Here is a 17650-nt window from a genome sequence, read left to right as displayed (position 1 = left end):
ATTATTGCAGGCATACAAGGCTGGTGTGAATGGAATTGTGAGTTATGAAGTCACTTAAAAGCAGGGGTCTCAAACTGCCGGCCCACGGGCCATTTGCGGCCCCCCTCCTCCTCCCTCTGGCCCGCAATTGACGTCAAAAATATAACAAGATTCAGCCCAACAAAATATTTAGATTTGAATCATTATCATTGTTGTGCAGTTGCATATAATCACTTGTGGTTTCGTGCCCCCCACCTACTGGACATTTAAAGTACTGCACTATATGTTCGGGTTACTTTCGGTTTCTCTCTCATTGTGCGGTCGAGAGTAACGCACATCCAGATTATTTCTGTGGCTGATTTAAACGTTGACATATATATCCGTAAGTCTATTTTTACTAAAGCTCTATTTTTGTAAATATTCAAGGGTTATTTGATTATAGTTAGTTTTATACTATGTGTATTTTGTTGTACATACACTTCATCGTGGCTTGCACGGTATGATGGTGGTGTAAATATGATCATTTTGCTAACATTAGAGTCAAATGGTCTCATTACTAGATTATTCTCAAATATATTAAGAAGTGTAAATGTGCATTAGTAAAATGTGACTGCTAGCTAAACTGAACATGTTAAAGTAAATGTGAATATATACATATCTGTTAAACTTTTGGTAAAGCAACAATTGATTGGTACAGAATTATTATTATTATTATGCTTATTATTAAATTGTAGTATTTTCATAGTGATTTAAACTACCCCTTCAATATGTACAACAAGAATGAGCTTTGATTCTCTGGGGAAGAATGTCTGAGTGCATCAATTACATCACATTTCCACTTTTTTTGTGCTTGAATGTTAAACAGCCCTCCTGTAAATGGTCAGTCACTGATATGGCCCACCCACCAAATTGAGTTTGAGACCCCTGCTTTTAAGGGTTATTTTACCCAAAAAATGAAAAGCCTGTTATTAATTATTCACCCTCAAGTCATTTCAAACCTCTGAGAACCACCACCAGTCATTTCAAACCACCTTCGCTCATATTCAGAACACAAATTAAGATATTTTAGATGACATGTGAGAGCTCTCTCATCCTCCATAGACATCAGTGGTCCAGAGACATTCAAAGTCCAGAAAAGGTACCAAAAACATTTTAAAAACATACCGTGTGACTTCGGTGACTCAACTGTAATCATACGAAGCTCCAAAAACACTTTTGTGCACCAAAATATCTGTAAAATCGTTTACTACGGTCAATTATCAATGCGTTCCAAACAGGATATATCGCCCTCTGAAGGACACTTCAGGGTGGCCACCATATTGAAGTGTCATTTCAAACCAAAGTGTTCAAAACTGGTCACTTGAGTTAAGAAATTAAGGATTTTGAAAAAATACAACTAACACACAGGCCTTTGAGCAGGGAAGTTGTTTGGTTTCACACACTGCACTCAATTTGGAAGGGCTGATCCCTATGCTCTAATCCCGTCAGAGGAATCCTCCAAATGGATTAGGGCATAGGGATGAGCCCTTCCGAATGAAACCCAGCCACAATTGTCATTAGAGTCAGCAGCGCAACATGCAAGCACTGTATTGCCCTTAGTAAACGGGCACCCTGACCTGCGAAGAAAACACAAAAGGCAAACAAAGTCGTTTTACAGGTTTTTTGCCACACAAAAGTATTCTTGAAGCTTGGCATGATTACACTTGAACCACTGAAGTCAGATGGAATGTTTTGACTATGTTTTTGGTTGCTTTTCTGGTCTTTGAATGTCTTGGGACTCCTTGCTTTCTATGGCGGATGATTATGAGAGCTCTCGGATTTCATCTAAAATATCTGAAACTGAATATGTCTCAGGAGATTGGAACGACATGAGAGTGAGTAATTAACCCTATAAAATCAGTCAGTGTGGCAAATTTGCATGACCAACTTGAATCCGTAACGAAATTTGAACAAGGAAAACTTTTGCGCTCAAATAAAACTCCCAACTGAATGGATTGAAATGTATTTCGCTCTGGACAACTCGTCTGTACATATGAGCACACTCTTAAAATGACAAATTACATTAAGAGTTGTTGTGATGTTGAGATGTCATAATCGATTTTATAACTTACATCATAAATACATGTTTTCATTTCAGTTTCATTTTTTTACTATGTATGCAGACATCCATTTGAAGTTCAAAGCATCAAAACTGCACACATCGCTTACACACACACACCACTAATTCTCCAATTCATTCATTAACTAATCACCAATGAACCAATTCTCACCTTTCTCTGGGCTTTCACCGAATCCAGGCAGCACGTATTCATTCTGGTCCTCTTCTCCTTGAGTTCCTGTGGAGGTTGTTTCTGGTGGTCCTGATAGACTGTCCCGCTGTGACATGTAAGCACTGTCTTCACGATGTCTGACCCTCCTCATGCTGCCAACAGATGAGAAGTCCTCATTCATTTCCGGTTCCAGCGCTCCTCGTCCCTCCGAGCTCTCAGAAACAGTGCAGGCCGAGTCGAGACGGGACCGAGACGCCCATCCAGTCTACAGCAAACGAGATGGACAATATATTGAGTAAATGTGGCCAATATTTTGTTTGTTAAAGTGACACTCCATTGAACATCTACACAGACATCATCTATATACTATATTACTGTAGCTTACCTATGCTTATAGATAAGAACTTTAACTGTTAAAAGCTATTAGTTACTAGTTAATTAGTTAATGTTATTAGTAACTAACCGTATATTTTCCGAATTTGATTGTAATGCAATAATATACACCTCTTGTAATGCTACTTTGAAACAATAATTATTGTGAAAAGCACCACACAAATAAACTTGAATTGATCAGTTCACCCAAAAATTAAAGCGTTCTCCCGCCTCAAGTTGTTTTAAACGTTGTTTGAGTTTTCTTTTTCTGTTAAACACCAAAAAAGATATTTTGAAAAATGCTGCTAACCAAACATTAGCCACTTGACTCCATTGTAGGAATAAAAAATAACATGGAAGTCCAATTAATATCTTGTGTTGAACAGGAGAAGGAAACTCATATAGGTTTGGAGGTATTTTTTAAGTACTATTTTTACATTCATAAAAGCCGTGGTCACATTAGATTTTTCTTCCCATTGATTTCCACTCATACACACGCAAATACATCAACCTCGTCTGAAGATATTTCGTATTTTACAGCGTAGCAAAATTCTCTGACCTTTGAATTTGCATCATGTCAATGAATGAGACCAGTAACAGAAGGTCAAAACATGACCTCTTGATAGATAGAGGAATCGCTCATTTGTTTCCTCAATCCTTTATTGTTTTTTTGTGAAGATTTATATAATGACGTTTTTCCATTACTGTCAGAACAGTAGCTAGACAGGAAGTGAATGGATCAGAGAGCGGGATAGGATCAGGATAGGTCCACAAATCCGTGAACAGAATTCAGGATGGCTAAAGTACATTGGCGCTATATATCAGCACACTAACCACTAGGCTATCGGCAGGGCTGGACAGAATGTGTAGATATTTTTTGCGCAATAAAAAATCTGCGGATTTATGCGAAATAATTTGGGAGTATTGTAACTACAAACGTAATATATGAAATAAAAAATAACATCTTTTAAATTTATTTAATGTTTACAATGCAAATCCAATTAGATCCACCATATTTGGTAAACAAAGCAAGTCTCTGGTATAATAGATCTCCTAAAAGTCAGAAAATATGACTTTACAAACTGTATTGTAAATAAATCATATGAACATTATCATATTCGTCAATAATATTACAAAAATTAATTCAAAAAGTGAATAAATATAAATTTACAAAAAATTACACAAGTAAATAAATAGACTCAATGATGGGCTAAAAATCTGTGGATCTGCATGAGCAGATTCCATGTGGGTCTAGCTATCGGCACCAAAACACCATCCCACCTCTTTTCACAGTACCATCCGAACAATTTTCCATGCTCCAAGTCTAAAGTGACGTCAGCTTATGTCCCTAATTCCTTATTCCTCATTTATCATTCAGAAATAATAAAACAAATGAGCATAATAACCCATCAAATGAGGTTTTGTTTGGATGTTCTTTGACTTTAGTCCACCAAAATGAGCGTTAAGCATGATTTGCTGAAGCACTGACCTGAACAGAGCTCTCCAGACCCGGGGTCATTGGTAGGTATCCAGCAGTAGTTGATGGAGTCAGACTTGACTGGTGTATCAATGAAAAGAAAAGTGTCATAAATACAGTATGCTAATTCATTTTTTTTACAGAGCCTGCACAGAACATCTGAAAATGTACATTACCATTTAAGTTTGGGGTCACAAATTGAAAAATAAATTATATTAAACTGCTCTACACAGATAGAAGATTTTTTTTCCCTGTTATACATACAGTTAAAGTCAGAATTATCAGCCCACCTATATATTTTTTATTTAAAGTTTTTTCAACACATTTCTAAACATAATAGCTTTATTAACTCATATCTAATAACTGATTTATTTTATCTTTGCCATGATGACAGTAAATAATATTTGACTAGATATTCTTCAAGACACTTTCATACAACTTAAAGTGACATTTAAATGCTTAATCAGGTTTATTAGTTGAGTTAAGGTAATTAGGCAAGTCATTGTATAACAGTGGTTTGTTCTGTTGACAATTAAAAAAATGTATATATTAATAAAATACTGCTTAAGGGGGCTAATAATATTGACCTTAAAATGATTATTAAAAAAAAGAAAAACTACTTTTATTCTAGCCAAAATAAAAAAAAATCTGACTTTCTTCAGAAGAAAAAATATTACAGGAAATACCTTGCTCCGTTAAACATCATTTGGGAAATGTTTGAAAAGAAAAAAAATTCACAGGAGGGCTAATGATTCTGACTTCAACTGTATGTGTAGATTTATTTTGTGGTGCAGTTGTGGTTCTCTATCACTCTCTCTATATACAGTATATAAGAACACTCCTTAAATTGCTTCTTGATTGTACTTTCTTGATTATTTTCTTTCTCAGTTGTATTTCAGAGCTACACAGTATGTATATAATCTAATATTAAACTTTTCTCTTAATAGTACTACAACTATTGTTCTTCTTATTATATTTTTCTTTTTGTTGTTTTCCTTCTATTGTTCACTGTTTTGTTCTAATTAATGTTTTTACATCTGAAATTACTTCTGTAATTGCAAACAAAAACTCAAAAACGTTACAATTTCCAAAAAGTGCTGTTCTATTGAACTTTCTATTTAAACAAACATGGTATAACAGTTTTCATGGTTTACCAGGATAACAGTTTTCAACATTGTAATTTATAATAAGTGTTTCTTGAGCAGCGAATCAGCATATAAGGATGAAAAAATCATGTGAACACTAAAGGAATAATACAAAATAAAGGCATAGTTCATCCAAAAATAATTGAAGGAAAAATGAATAAATTCTGTCATCATTTAGTCACCTTTTATATATTTCAAACCTGTGTGACTGTTCTGTTGAACACAAACAAAAATATTTCAAGAGTTCACACTTGGCTAATGATTGATAATAAAGCGTGTTTGTAATGCTGTCCCGGGAGAGAACCCTGAGCTTAGAATATCCTCGACCCCGGGGCTCCCTCCCGTTTGAAGGGCGAGAGGGGAGTTTGAGCTTAGGTAGGTCTCGAGAACTCCCTTGCTTGTGAACGTGCAGAGATGTAGCTGGCTAAGAGTTTGTCTTAAGATGCTAGCTTGGAGTAGTCAATTTACTTGTAGTGTATGTTTTTGGACGGTGGGAGAAAACCGGGAAACCAGGGGAAAACCCACGCGAGCACAAGGAGAACATGCAAACTCCGCACAGAAACGCCAACTGACTCGGAAAGGGGTCGAACCAGTGACGTTCTTGCTGTGAGGCGACAGGGCTAACCACTATCAGGAGAAGGGCAGGAGTAGGTGGAAAGGGAGATTCTTCAAGACGAAGATGACTGGAGTGGAAAACTCTGGTTATTTATAGTGAGTCAGTATTCATCTGATTGGTGCAATATACAGAGCTTATGCTGTACCAGCCATGTTGAATCATAAACACGTGATCCTCTCGAAATTAGTTTAGAAATAAACCGCACTTTGAAAATTGTTGGTTGGTGGCACCCATTAACTTCCATAGTAATTTTTTTCCTACAACGGAATTCGATGTGTGCCAGCAACCAACATTCTTTAAAATATCTTCTTTTGTGTTCAACAGAAGAAAATAACTCATAAAGGTTTAAAATCATATGAGTGATTAGGTCATTTTAATTTCTGGATAAACTGTGCATTTGAAGCTTTAAATCACTTGAACAGTGTATTTAAAAATGCATGAAAAATTGAAGTCACTAATTTCAAAATATAATAATATTTCACTATTTTTGTTGCAGTGATGATCAGCATTAAAAAATACAAATCCAACCAATACCAAACTTTCATATGTTGGCATTTATTACTCTATTTTCAAATCATTGTGCAATGAATATGGTCAATAATATATGACGTACCCGATGGGAATCTATACGCAGTCTAGAGAAGCTTCTAGATGGTGTTACATAGCGTGGAGTATCTATGGCATCATCCAAGACTTCATCATCCTGGTCCTCCAGCGCCACTCCGAGAATGTCCATTTCAGTCCCTCTCTGATGAGTCTCATCTGAGGCTGAGTCTGGAGCTCTGTCTTCCTCCTGAAGGCGGAACATCAACCAACAGCACTCATGTAAACACATTCAGCTCCACCATCAATAATAAAGTTTAGTAAAAATTTACAAATATTTATGTTAATTTGAGTAAAGGAAACTTGATTCATTTTTAAAATGAATTACCACTTTTTATGCTGGGTTGCATTAAATTGATCAAAAGTGACAGTAAAGAAATACTTAATGTTACTGCTTTTGAATGGTATGATAAATATGAATATACCATATAAGTATGATAAAATAAATAAAAAAATAAATAAATTAATAAAAAAAATATATATATATTTATGTTTTTAAAATGCCATGGTAAAAAATACAATAATAATACATAAATGAATTAATGAATGAATTAATGAATAAAATAAATAAATGAATAAAATAATAAATAAACAAACAAATAAATAAATATAAATTAAATGAATAAAATAAATAACTAATATAAAATAATAAATAACAAAATAAATAAATAAATAAATAAATGTTATGTTTTGGAAATGTCATGGTAAAACAAATTATAATAATAAATAAATGAATGAATGAATAAATAAATAAACAAATAAAAAATTTAATATTGAATAAATAAATAAAGAAAATTAAAAATAATAATAAAAATAAATAAATAAATAAAAAAAGAAAATAATTTTTTTTATGTTTTTGAAATGCCATGGTAAAAAAAATGAATGAATGAATAAATAAAATAAAATAAAAATTGAATAAATAAATAAAAAATAAATAAATAAAAGAAAAGAAAATATATTTATGTTTTTGAAATGCCAGCGTGTCCTGAGTCTTCCCCGAGGTCTCCTCCCGGTTAATTAAAAAAAATTATAATAATAATAAAGAATAGAAAATAAATATATTTCTGTTTTTCAAATGTCATGGTAAAAAATAAACAAATAAAATGAATAGAATAAATAAAATAAATAAAATAAATAAAATAAATAAAATAAATAAAATAAATAAAATAAATAAATAAATAAATAGATGAATAGATAAATAAATAAATAAATAAATAAATAGATGAATAGATAAATAAATAAATAAATAAATAAATAAATAAATAGATGAATAGATAAATAAATAAATAAATAGATAAATAGATAAATAAATAAATAAATAAATAAATAAATAGATAAATAAATAAATAAATAATGAATGAATGAATAAATAAATAAATAAATAAATAAATAAATAAATAAATAAATAAATAAATAAATAAATAAATAAATAAATTAAAAAGTCATCAATAGCTGAAAGAGTTTGACTTACTTTGATGACCAGGTACCGGTGCGGATCTCTGGCCATTCGGGTGAATTCATTGGCCAGTTCTTTAAAAGTTGGACGTACATTTTCATCAATCATCCAGCCTGTCGAATATTTGCACAGAGAACAATACAGATAATGTGTAAAAAATGTTAGCATTTAGGCAGATCACCTACTGCACCTTTAAATACCAAAAATACAAAATAAAAGCAAAATATAAAGTACTAAAATTGTAAATAAACCTTTAAAAAACGACATAAAATTACTATATATATATATATATAATAAATCTCTAATAGATTTGACAGAAATTGATAGAAATTGTAATATCTGATACAGTACTAGTATATTCCAAACTGCAATCCTGAATTCTCAATCAAATGGTGTGTACATATGTCTAGATGATGTATAAGATCACGAGATCACTGTCAATTTGCATTATGGGAGATAAGAAGACTCACATTTAACCATGACCATGTAGACATCGATGGTGCAGATCTGTGGCTGAGAGAGTCGTTCGCCTTTCTCTAACAGATCAGGAACATCCTGTGGTCTCATTGCAGAGTAAGGCTCCGCCCCGTATGACATCATTTCCCAGACCGTCACACCTACAGAAACCAAACCCCTTTATTGAATCTTCAGCTCCAAAGTGCAGCGTTTTACAGCGTTGTTTACATTTTAATCTCGCAACACGTGAACTGACCGTAGCTCCATACGTCACTCTGATGTGTGTATCTGCGGAACAAGATGCTCTCGAGGGCCATCCACTTAATTGGAGTCTAGAAATGACAAACGTTAGGAATAACGTCAGGAAGAGTGTAGTGATGACTGGTTGAGGATAAAAAAAGTATTATTTTAATAGATTTGAGGTTTTTGAAGTGCCTTATGTTCAACAAGATTACATTTAATTAGTCAAATATACAGTAAAACAGTGATATTGTGTAACATTATTATAATTTAAAATTACTTTACATTAAAAATCTTATTTGTTCCTTCAGAGGGACACAATCCTTCAGATGTCAGTTTAATATGCTGATTTTCTTCTCAATAAACATTTCTTATTATCAGAGTTGGGTGTAACGAGTTCCACAGTAACACGTCACTGTATTCTAATTACATTTTTGAGGAAAGCAGTAATGTAACATATTATATTTTACATTTGTGTAATTTGATTACAGTTACTAAGGCATTAGTAATTGCGTTCTGCTACAAACTATGTTTTTAGAAGGAAAATGCTCCTTTTAAATCACGTTTTCTGCTGCAACGTCAGTTTATAAGCGTGCGCTTTTAAATAGCTGGAGAACACAAGCTGAAATAGCTGCTGTCGAGAGCGGTTGCTTCTTCAAGTGGAAATACAGACCCTACTTTGATTTCATTGAGTGTAAAACCTAAAATATTGTTAAATTCAGTTTATGTCCAGTCTCTAAAGAACATTCGACTGCTTATAACTCGATCAGCTACTTGTTCAAGCACCTGAATAGAAAGCATCCAGACTCGCTGTGTTTCAGATAATATAATATAATATAATATAATGTAATATAATATAAAATAATATAATATAATATAATATAATATAATATAATATAATATAATATAATATAATATAATATAATATAATATAATATAATATAATATAAAATAATTTAATATAATATAATATAAAATAATATAATATAATATAATATAATATAATATAATATAATATAATATAATATAATATAATATAAAATAATATAATATAATATAATATAATATAATATAAAATAATATAATATAATATAATATAATATAATATAATATAATATAATATAATATAATATAATATAATATAAAATAATTTAATATAATATAATCTAATATAATATAATCTAATATAATATAATATAATATAATATAATATAATATAATATAAAATAATATAATATAATATAATATAATGTAATGTAATGTAATATAATATAATATAAAATAATATAATATGATATGATATGATATGATATAATATAATATAATTTAATTTAATATAATATAATATAATATAATATAATATAATATAATATAATATAATATAATATAATATAAAATAATATAATATGATATGATATGATATGATATAATATAATATAATATAATATAATATAATATAATATAATATAATATAATATAATATAAAATAATATAATATGATATGATATGATATGATATAATATAATATAATATAATATAATATAATATAATATAATATAATATAATATAATATAATATAAAATAATATGATATGATATGATATGATATGATATGATATGATATGATATAATATAATTAATTTAATATAATATAATATAATATAATATAATATAATATAATATAATATAATATAATATAATATAAAATAATATAATATAATATAATATAATATAATATAATATAATATAATTTAATATAATATAATATAATATAATATAAAATGATATAATATAATATAATATAATATAATATAATATAATATAATATAATATAAAATGATATAATATAATATAATATAATATAATTATATAATATAATATAATATAATATAATATAATATAATATAATTATATAATATAATATAATATAATATAATATAATATAATATAATTGATATAATATAATATAATATAATATAATATAATATAATATAATATAATATAATATAATATAAATGATATAATATAATATTATATAATGTAATATAATATAATATAATATAACATGATAATATAATTATAATATAATATAATATATATAATATAATATAATATAATATAATATAATATAATATAATATAATATAATATAATATAATATAATATAATATAATATAATATAATATAATATAATATAATATAATATAATATAATTAAACAGCAATCTGTGTGCTGCAATCCATTGATCAACCAACTCAAAATCTGCCCTACCTTAATTTCATTGAAGAAGTATTTCTTGTCATCAGGATAGAGCAGGTCTGCAATGCCGTAATCAGCTATCTGAACGATTAAATCACTCTTGAGCAGGATGTTTCGGGCCGCCAGGTTTCTGTGCACCATCCTCTGCTCCTCCAGATAGTACATGCCCTAGAAGAGAAGCAGACAAGCAGTGATTCAGCTGTTTTGTGTAGGTAAAATGTTGGTAAAGCTCAAAGCATGCATGTTCTCAGTGTGTCTGACCTTGGCGATCTGCACACACCAGTTGAGCAGTCTCTGCGGGTTCAGGTTGTCTCTGCGCTGGCGGATGTGCTCCAGTAAAGAGCCCTGTGGACTGAGCTGAGTGACCAGCTGCAGACTCGCACCCGGACAGATGCCCAGGATGCGCACAATATACGCGTGATCCAGACTCCCCATTGCCAACATGTGCTGCAGGACAGAAAACACAGCATTATTAGGCATGTGAGGTTTTTCAGTCTTTAATCTGTTGACTTATGTGCTAAAAAAACTCAGGTAACGTTTACTTGGCGCCAATTCTTCTAAAAACAGAAATGTGTTTTCCATGACAGGCCAGCAGGTGGCTTTTTTACAGCGCTTTCTGGAATACTTGATTCCTATTGGTAAATCATGACATTACAAGGTATGTTATTCCCAGATAACAACCACTGAAGCTAATAACACAGGTATTACAAATCGTCTTGAGTGTTTGTAAACATAGTCATATGTGTGTCTGTGTGTGTACAGATTTATGTGCTTTACGAGGACACATAATTGTGTAATGACATGGGTTTGACCTTGTTGTACTCTATTATGGTGGTTTACTATGACATGCATTGTGTGTTTAAACGCATTAAAATCACTTTTAACAAGGTTTTTTGACATTAAAACTTTGCTACATGTTTAATGTGAGGGTTGGGTTTAAGGTTAAACCATGTAATAAGCTGTTTTTACATTATGACTTTATGCCTACGGAGAGTCCTTATAAACCATATATACAAGAATGTGTGTGTGATGTAAAGAAATTAAACTTATTTTATGTTAACTAGGTCAAAATAAATATTTCACTTTTCTTCACACTTTCATTTAATCATACTAACATACTTAAAAAAACTGAAAAGACATTAAAACTTTAGTTTATTACTTATTTCACTTAAGTTTATTAATACTAAAATAACACTAAAAGGCATAAAATAATGGCTAAAATTCTGTCAGAGTAACTTGTCACTATAAACAAATAAAAATAACATTACATCTATGATCACATTGCCAGATATTTACATATTTCTTTAAGTTAAAACCGTAATATTGTTACATATTATTGCAGTTTAATTACAATTCAGTTAATCTATACTCACCGGTCACTTTATTAGGTACACCTGTCCAACTGCTCGTTAACGCAAATTTCTAATCAGCCAATCACATGGCAGCAACTCTATGCATTTAGAAATGTAGACATGGTCAAGACGATCTGCTGCAGTTCAAACTGATCATTAGAATGGGAAAAAAAGGTGATTTAAGTGACTTTGAACGTGGCATGGTTGTTGGTGCCAGACAGGCTACTCTGAGTATTTCAGAAACTGCTGATCTACTGGGATTTTCACACACAACTATCTTTAGGGTTTACAGAGAATGGTCTGAAAAAGAGAAAATATCCAGCGAGCGGCAGTTCTGTGGGCGCAAATGCCTTGCTGATGCCAGAGGTCAGAGGAGAATGGCCAGACTGGTTCCAGCTGATAGAAAGGCAACAGTAACTCAAATAACCACTCGTTACAACCGAGGTCTGCAGAAGAGCATCTCTGAACACACAACATGTCCAACCTTGAGGCAGATGGGCTACAGCAGCAGAAGACCACACCAGGTGCCACTCCTGTCAGCTAAGAACAGGAAACTGAGGCTACAATTTGCACAGGCTCACCAAAATTGGACAATAGAATATTGTAAAACCGTTGCCTGGTCTGATGAGTCTCTGAGTCTCGATTTCTGCTGCGACATTCAAATGGTAGGGTCAAAATTTGGCATGAACAACATTAAAGCATGGGTCCACCCTGCCTTGTATCAAAGGTTCATGCTGGTGGTGGTGGTGTAATGGTCTGGGGGAAATTTTCTTGGCACACTTTGAGCCCATTAGTACAAATTTATGCATCGTGTCAATGCCACAGCCTACCTGAGTATTGTTGTTGTCCATCCCTTTATGACCACAGTGTACCCACCTTCTGATGGCTACTTCGAGCAGGAAAACACACCATGTCATAAAGCGTGAATCATCTCAGACTGGTTTCTTGAACATCACAATGAGTTCACTGTACTCAAATGGTCTCCACAGTCACCAGAGCTCAATCCAATAGAGCACTTTTTGGATGTTGTGGAATGGGAGATTTGCATCATGGATGTGCAGCCGACAAATCTGCAGCAACTGTGTGATGCTATCATGTCCATATGGAGCAAAATCTCTGAGGAATATTTCCAGTACCATGTTGAATCTATGCCATGAAGGATTAAGGCAGTTCTGAAGATAAAAGTAGGTCCAACCCAGTAATCAGTACTAGTACTAGTAAGGTGTACCTAATAAAATGGCCGGAGAGTGTATATTATATATATTACTTAAATTATTTAGTTCTCAATAAGCATTTCTGATTATTATCAATGTAAAACAAAAATGTTTTTACCTAATTTATTTAAGAATATAAAGTTCAGAAGGACAGTATTTAACTGAACTCTCTTCCTTACTGTCACGTTTAACCAATTTAATCCATTCATCCTTGCTCAATGCAAATATTAAAATACAAATAGTTTACTTTGAAACAGAAATGTTTATAGGCGATTGTGTTTTTACATCAGTAATTTCCTGAAAGGTCTGTCGTCCCGTGCGGTCCTGAATGGTCTTGATGGCCACTGGAATCTTCACCGTGTCTCCCTCTGGTATCCAGATGCCCTGTGAACACACAGATGAGGAAGGTGAAACATTAGGAGATCACCAGGAGGAGAAGCTTCAGGAACTGTTGAGTTATTTGCATATATGATGAGCTCAGGTAATAACAGCAGTACCTTGTGAACCGTGCCGAACACTCCAGAGCCCAGAAGCTTGATCTTCTTCAGTTCAGAGGCTCTCAGAATCCGAGCATGAACCTTCACACCTTTCTCTCCGGGTTCCAGCGGTTCAAAGCTCTGAAACACATTTTTTATCAGTCAAATGTTTTATTTCCTTCAATACTTTAACAGTACCATCAGTTTACACATTTTTACATCCTTTTAATATCCCATTTCCCCTCCCCTCCTCAACAGAGGCAGTTACAGTAATTAGATGTTGAAATCATAAATCCGGCTGTTATTAAACAGATAAATAATTTAGGCTTAATAAATAAAAAAGCACACATACAAAAAATAATAGTAAAAAATACAATACTAATAATAATAATACATAAATAAAATAAGATAATTGCACTTTTACCATGCATCTCACCACAGTGACTTATTCATACTCTAAAACACATTTTTACATTCATATCATTCCTTTTCTTGTCGCTTAGTCCCTTTATTAATCCGGGGTCGCCACAGCGGAATGAACCGCCAACTTATCCAGCACGTTTTTACGCAGCGAATGCCCTTGAAGCTGCAACCCATCACTGGGAAACATTCATACACACTCATTCACGATGGACAATTTAGCCTATCCAATTCACCTGTACCGCATGTCTTTGGACGGTGGGGCAAACCGGAGCACCCAGAGGAAACCCACACAAAAACAGGGAGAACATGCAAACTCCACACAGAAACGCCAGCTGACCCAGCCAAGGCTCGAACCAGCGACCTTCTTGCTGTGAGGCAACAGCACTACATACTGCGCCACTGCATCGCCACATTCATATCATTTAACAACAATTCAGTGTCTGTATACATTTATTTTATGCTAAAACACATACTACTTCCAAATGTAATTTGTAACTGTTAGGCTCAATAAAATATTATGAAATTGGAATTATATTTAATTTTTATGGTCAATGTTTCAAGACTTCATACAACAAAATATATTTAATTATGTCTTTCCAGTCTGCGCAATGGCCTAGTTCTTATCGCGCTGACATATGATGCAGTGGAACTTCAGGGCGCCCCGAGTTCGAATCCTGGCTCAAAGACATTTCCCACTTCGCTTCCTGTCTGAAATACTGTCCTATCCACTTAATAAAGGCCACAAATAAATCTTTTAAAAAAATGTTTTCCATTGATGCAACACAATGTGGATGAGATCTAAAGTATGTGTTTCTAAAAAAATCATTCATATGAACTGCAATCTAAAGTAGTTAAAAGTAACAAAACTGTATAAATTATGTACAGCTATACAAATATATCTGTGATATTAGTTTGTTCTGGTGGTAGTAATTTCCTGAAAGGTTTCTCCATTGTGTCCAGAGGAATGCTTATATTTTTACTACTTTAGACATTTTAAACATTAAATGAAGAGTTCCGTCCAGTGTTACACGATCATGTATTTTCTTAGAAAACAGAAAAAAGATAAGTGTATTTTAAAGATCTTTAAATATATTTCAAAAATACCCAAAAATATAGTCTTAGAAAATTTAAATCAATTTTTAACCATGTGTACAGTAAATTCAGCATATACAGTTGAAGACTAATATTTCATATTAATTATTAATATTTATGATTTTCTTCAATCAATAATTTTAAAAAATAAATAAGTGATGCAAGTTAACAGAGCAAGAATAAATTTCCAAATTCTGCCTATTATATTTTCTTCTGGAGAAAGTTTTTTTTTAAGATTTGCTGTAATAAAAAACAACTTTCAAAAATAAATTTTTAAAATTAAAGAACACTTTCATTTAGAGGGTGTCATAGTGGCACAGTGGGTAGCACGATTGCCTCAAAGCAAGAAGGTTGCTGGTTCGAGCCTTGTCTGGGTGAATTGGTATTTCTGTGTGGAGTTTGCATGTTCTCCCTGTGATCGTGTGTCACAGTAATAACTTTTATAATTTTCTTCTTAAGTAAGTCTTACTTCTTTCACTTTTGATGGAATTATATATATATATATATATATATATATATATTAAACTATTGATTGTTAACAGAACAAACCTTTGTTGTCCAATGACTTGCATAGATAACCTAATTAAACTACTTAAGCCTATAAATTGCACTTTAAGTTAAATAATACTAGTATCTTGCAAAATAACTAGAAAATCAATACTGTTCGCTTCGCAAACACAAAAGAAATTGGTTATTAAAACTATTGTTTAAAATGTGTTGGGAAATAATCTCTCTGTTAAACATCATTTGGAAAATATTTGAAAGAGAATTTAAATTTCACAGGAGGACTAATCATTTTGTCTTCAGTCAGCTGCACACACACACACACACACACACACACACACACACACACACACCTCTCCGCTTTGCAAGTATCTCCTCATGGCTCGTTTTCTGCGGATGGAGAGACTCCTGCGGTAAAGCACGCTCAGCACAAACACCGAAAACGCGAGCAGGACACAGAATATGACGCTCAGCACTATGGCGGTCACCGGCAGCCTGCAACGCACAATATTTACACAATAATGAGCTGAGCTTACGGGAAAAGGCATGCAATTTATGAAAAGACCAGCAGAGGGAGACTCTCACCCAGCGCTGGACCTGGACGAGTCCACACAGTCATTCTGACCCGGACCCAAACACCTGACACACACAAAACACACACATATCTTTAGTTAATCAGTAATTTTAGACATTACAGTCACAGTGGCATGCACTATTGTTCAAAAATACATTTTTAATATGAAAGAAGTGAACATCTAATTTAATCATATGTTTTAGTAAATTGACAATAAATTAAATACATTTAAATAAATAAATAAATAAATAAATAAATAGATAAATAAATAGATAAATATAAATAAATAAATAAAAAATAATTAAATACATAAATAAATAAATAATTAAAAAATAATAATAAAAAAATAATTAAATACATAAATAAATAAATAAATAAATAAATAAATAAATAAATAAATAAATAAATAAATAAATAAATACCAAATTATTTTTAAAACGTTCCCCTCTTATTTTTTATGTTGTCAGTGAAGTTGTTTTATATTTTTGGTAATACTTTAGTTTAAGTAACAATCCACACCATTTACTATTGGGCTTACGGGCTTATTGCATGCTATTATTAAGATATTAACCATTTATTAGCACTTATAAATTAGCACTTAAGTATTAGCTCTTATTAGCACTTAAGTATGATCTTATTTTAAATACTTAATCCTACGCAATACTTAAATCCAACTACTATCTTACCAACTATAAATAACCAGCTAATTAGTAGTTATTGAGCTAAAAGTTCAAGTTAATGATTTGCTAATGGGTTGTTAATAGCGTGAATTGTACATTAAAATAAAGTGTGACCATATTCTTACATTTGTCCCTGAGGCTTTTGATCTACTTTGTTTTAATTTTTGTTTTTTTGTTATTATTTTGTTTTAATGACCAGAATGCATTAAAAAAAGTTAAAACTCATCTGTTTGACTCTAGGGGAGTTGTATAATGAGCCTATTTTAAACAAGCGGATTGTTTAACAATTTACTGGGGCCAAAAATGCAAGAACTGTGAAAATCGTACGCAGATTTTGAATGCAGTATCAGGGTTAACCAGAGCAAACATAATCACTAACACCAAATACAAAGGTGCAATTGGCTTGGCAAGGTTGACATTTGTCAGAGTGAGATGCTAATGGTCTAATCCGATTCAATGATTTA

General features: G+C 31.6%; 1 protein-coding gene across 2 annotated transcripts in view; it reads right to left on the bottom strand.

Moving 5' to 3' along the window:
* erbb3a (erb-b2 receptor tyrosine kinase 3a) overlaps positions 1 to 17650 on the bottom strand; it is a 74894-nt gene that overhangs the window by 4054 nt on the left and 53190 nt on the right. For both annotated transcript variants that reach the window (XM_056459421.1, XM_056459420.1), the window contains 12 exons: positions 16518 to 16571; positions 16286 to 16427; positions 13935 to 14054; positions 13723 to 13821; positions 11133 to 11318; positions 10884 to 11039; positions 8631 to 8706; positions 8389 to 8535; positions 7934 to 8031; positions 6473 to 6652; positions 4111 to 4179; positions 2250 to 2514 (listed from right to left, as the gene is read on the bottom strand). In XM_056459421.1, the coding sequence (XP_056315396.1) occupies positions 2250 to 2514; positions 4111 to 4179; positions 6473 to 6652; positions 7934 to 8031; positions 8389 to 8535; positions 8631 to 8706; positions 10884 to 11039; positions 11133 to 11318; positions 13723 to 13821; positions 13935 to 14054; positions 16286 to 16427; positions 16518 to 16571 (1592 nt within the window). The remainder of the gene's footprint in view (positions 1 to 2249; positions 2515 to 4110; positions 4180 to 6472; positions 6653 to 7933; positions 8032 to 8388; positions 8536 to 8630; positions 8707 to 10883; positions 11040 to 11132; positions 11319 to 13722; positions 13822 to 13934; positions 14055 to 16285; positions 16428 to 16517; positions 16572 to 17650) is intronic.

This window comes from Danio aesculapii, chromosome 6 (assembly GCF_903798145.1).
Source record: "Danio aesculapii chromosome 6, fDanAes4.1, whole genome shotgun sequence".
Lineage (NCBI taxonomy): Eukaryota > Metazoa > Chordata > Actinopteri > Cypriniformes > Danionidae > Danio > Danio aesculapii.
This window is presented reverse-complemented; position numbering and strand designations above follow the sequence as displayed.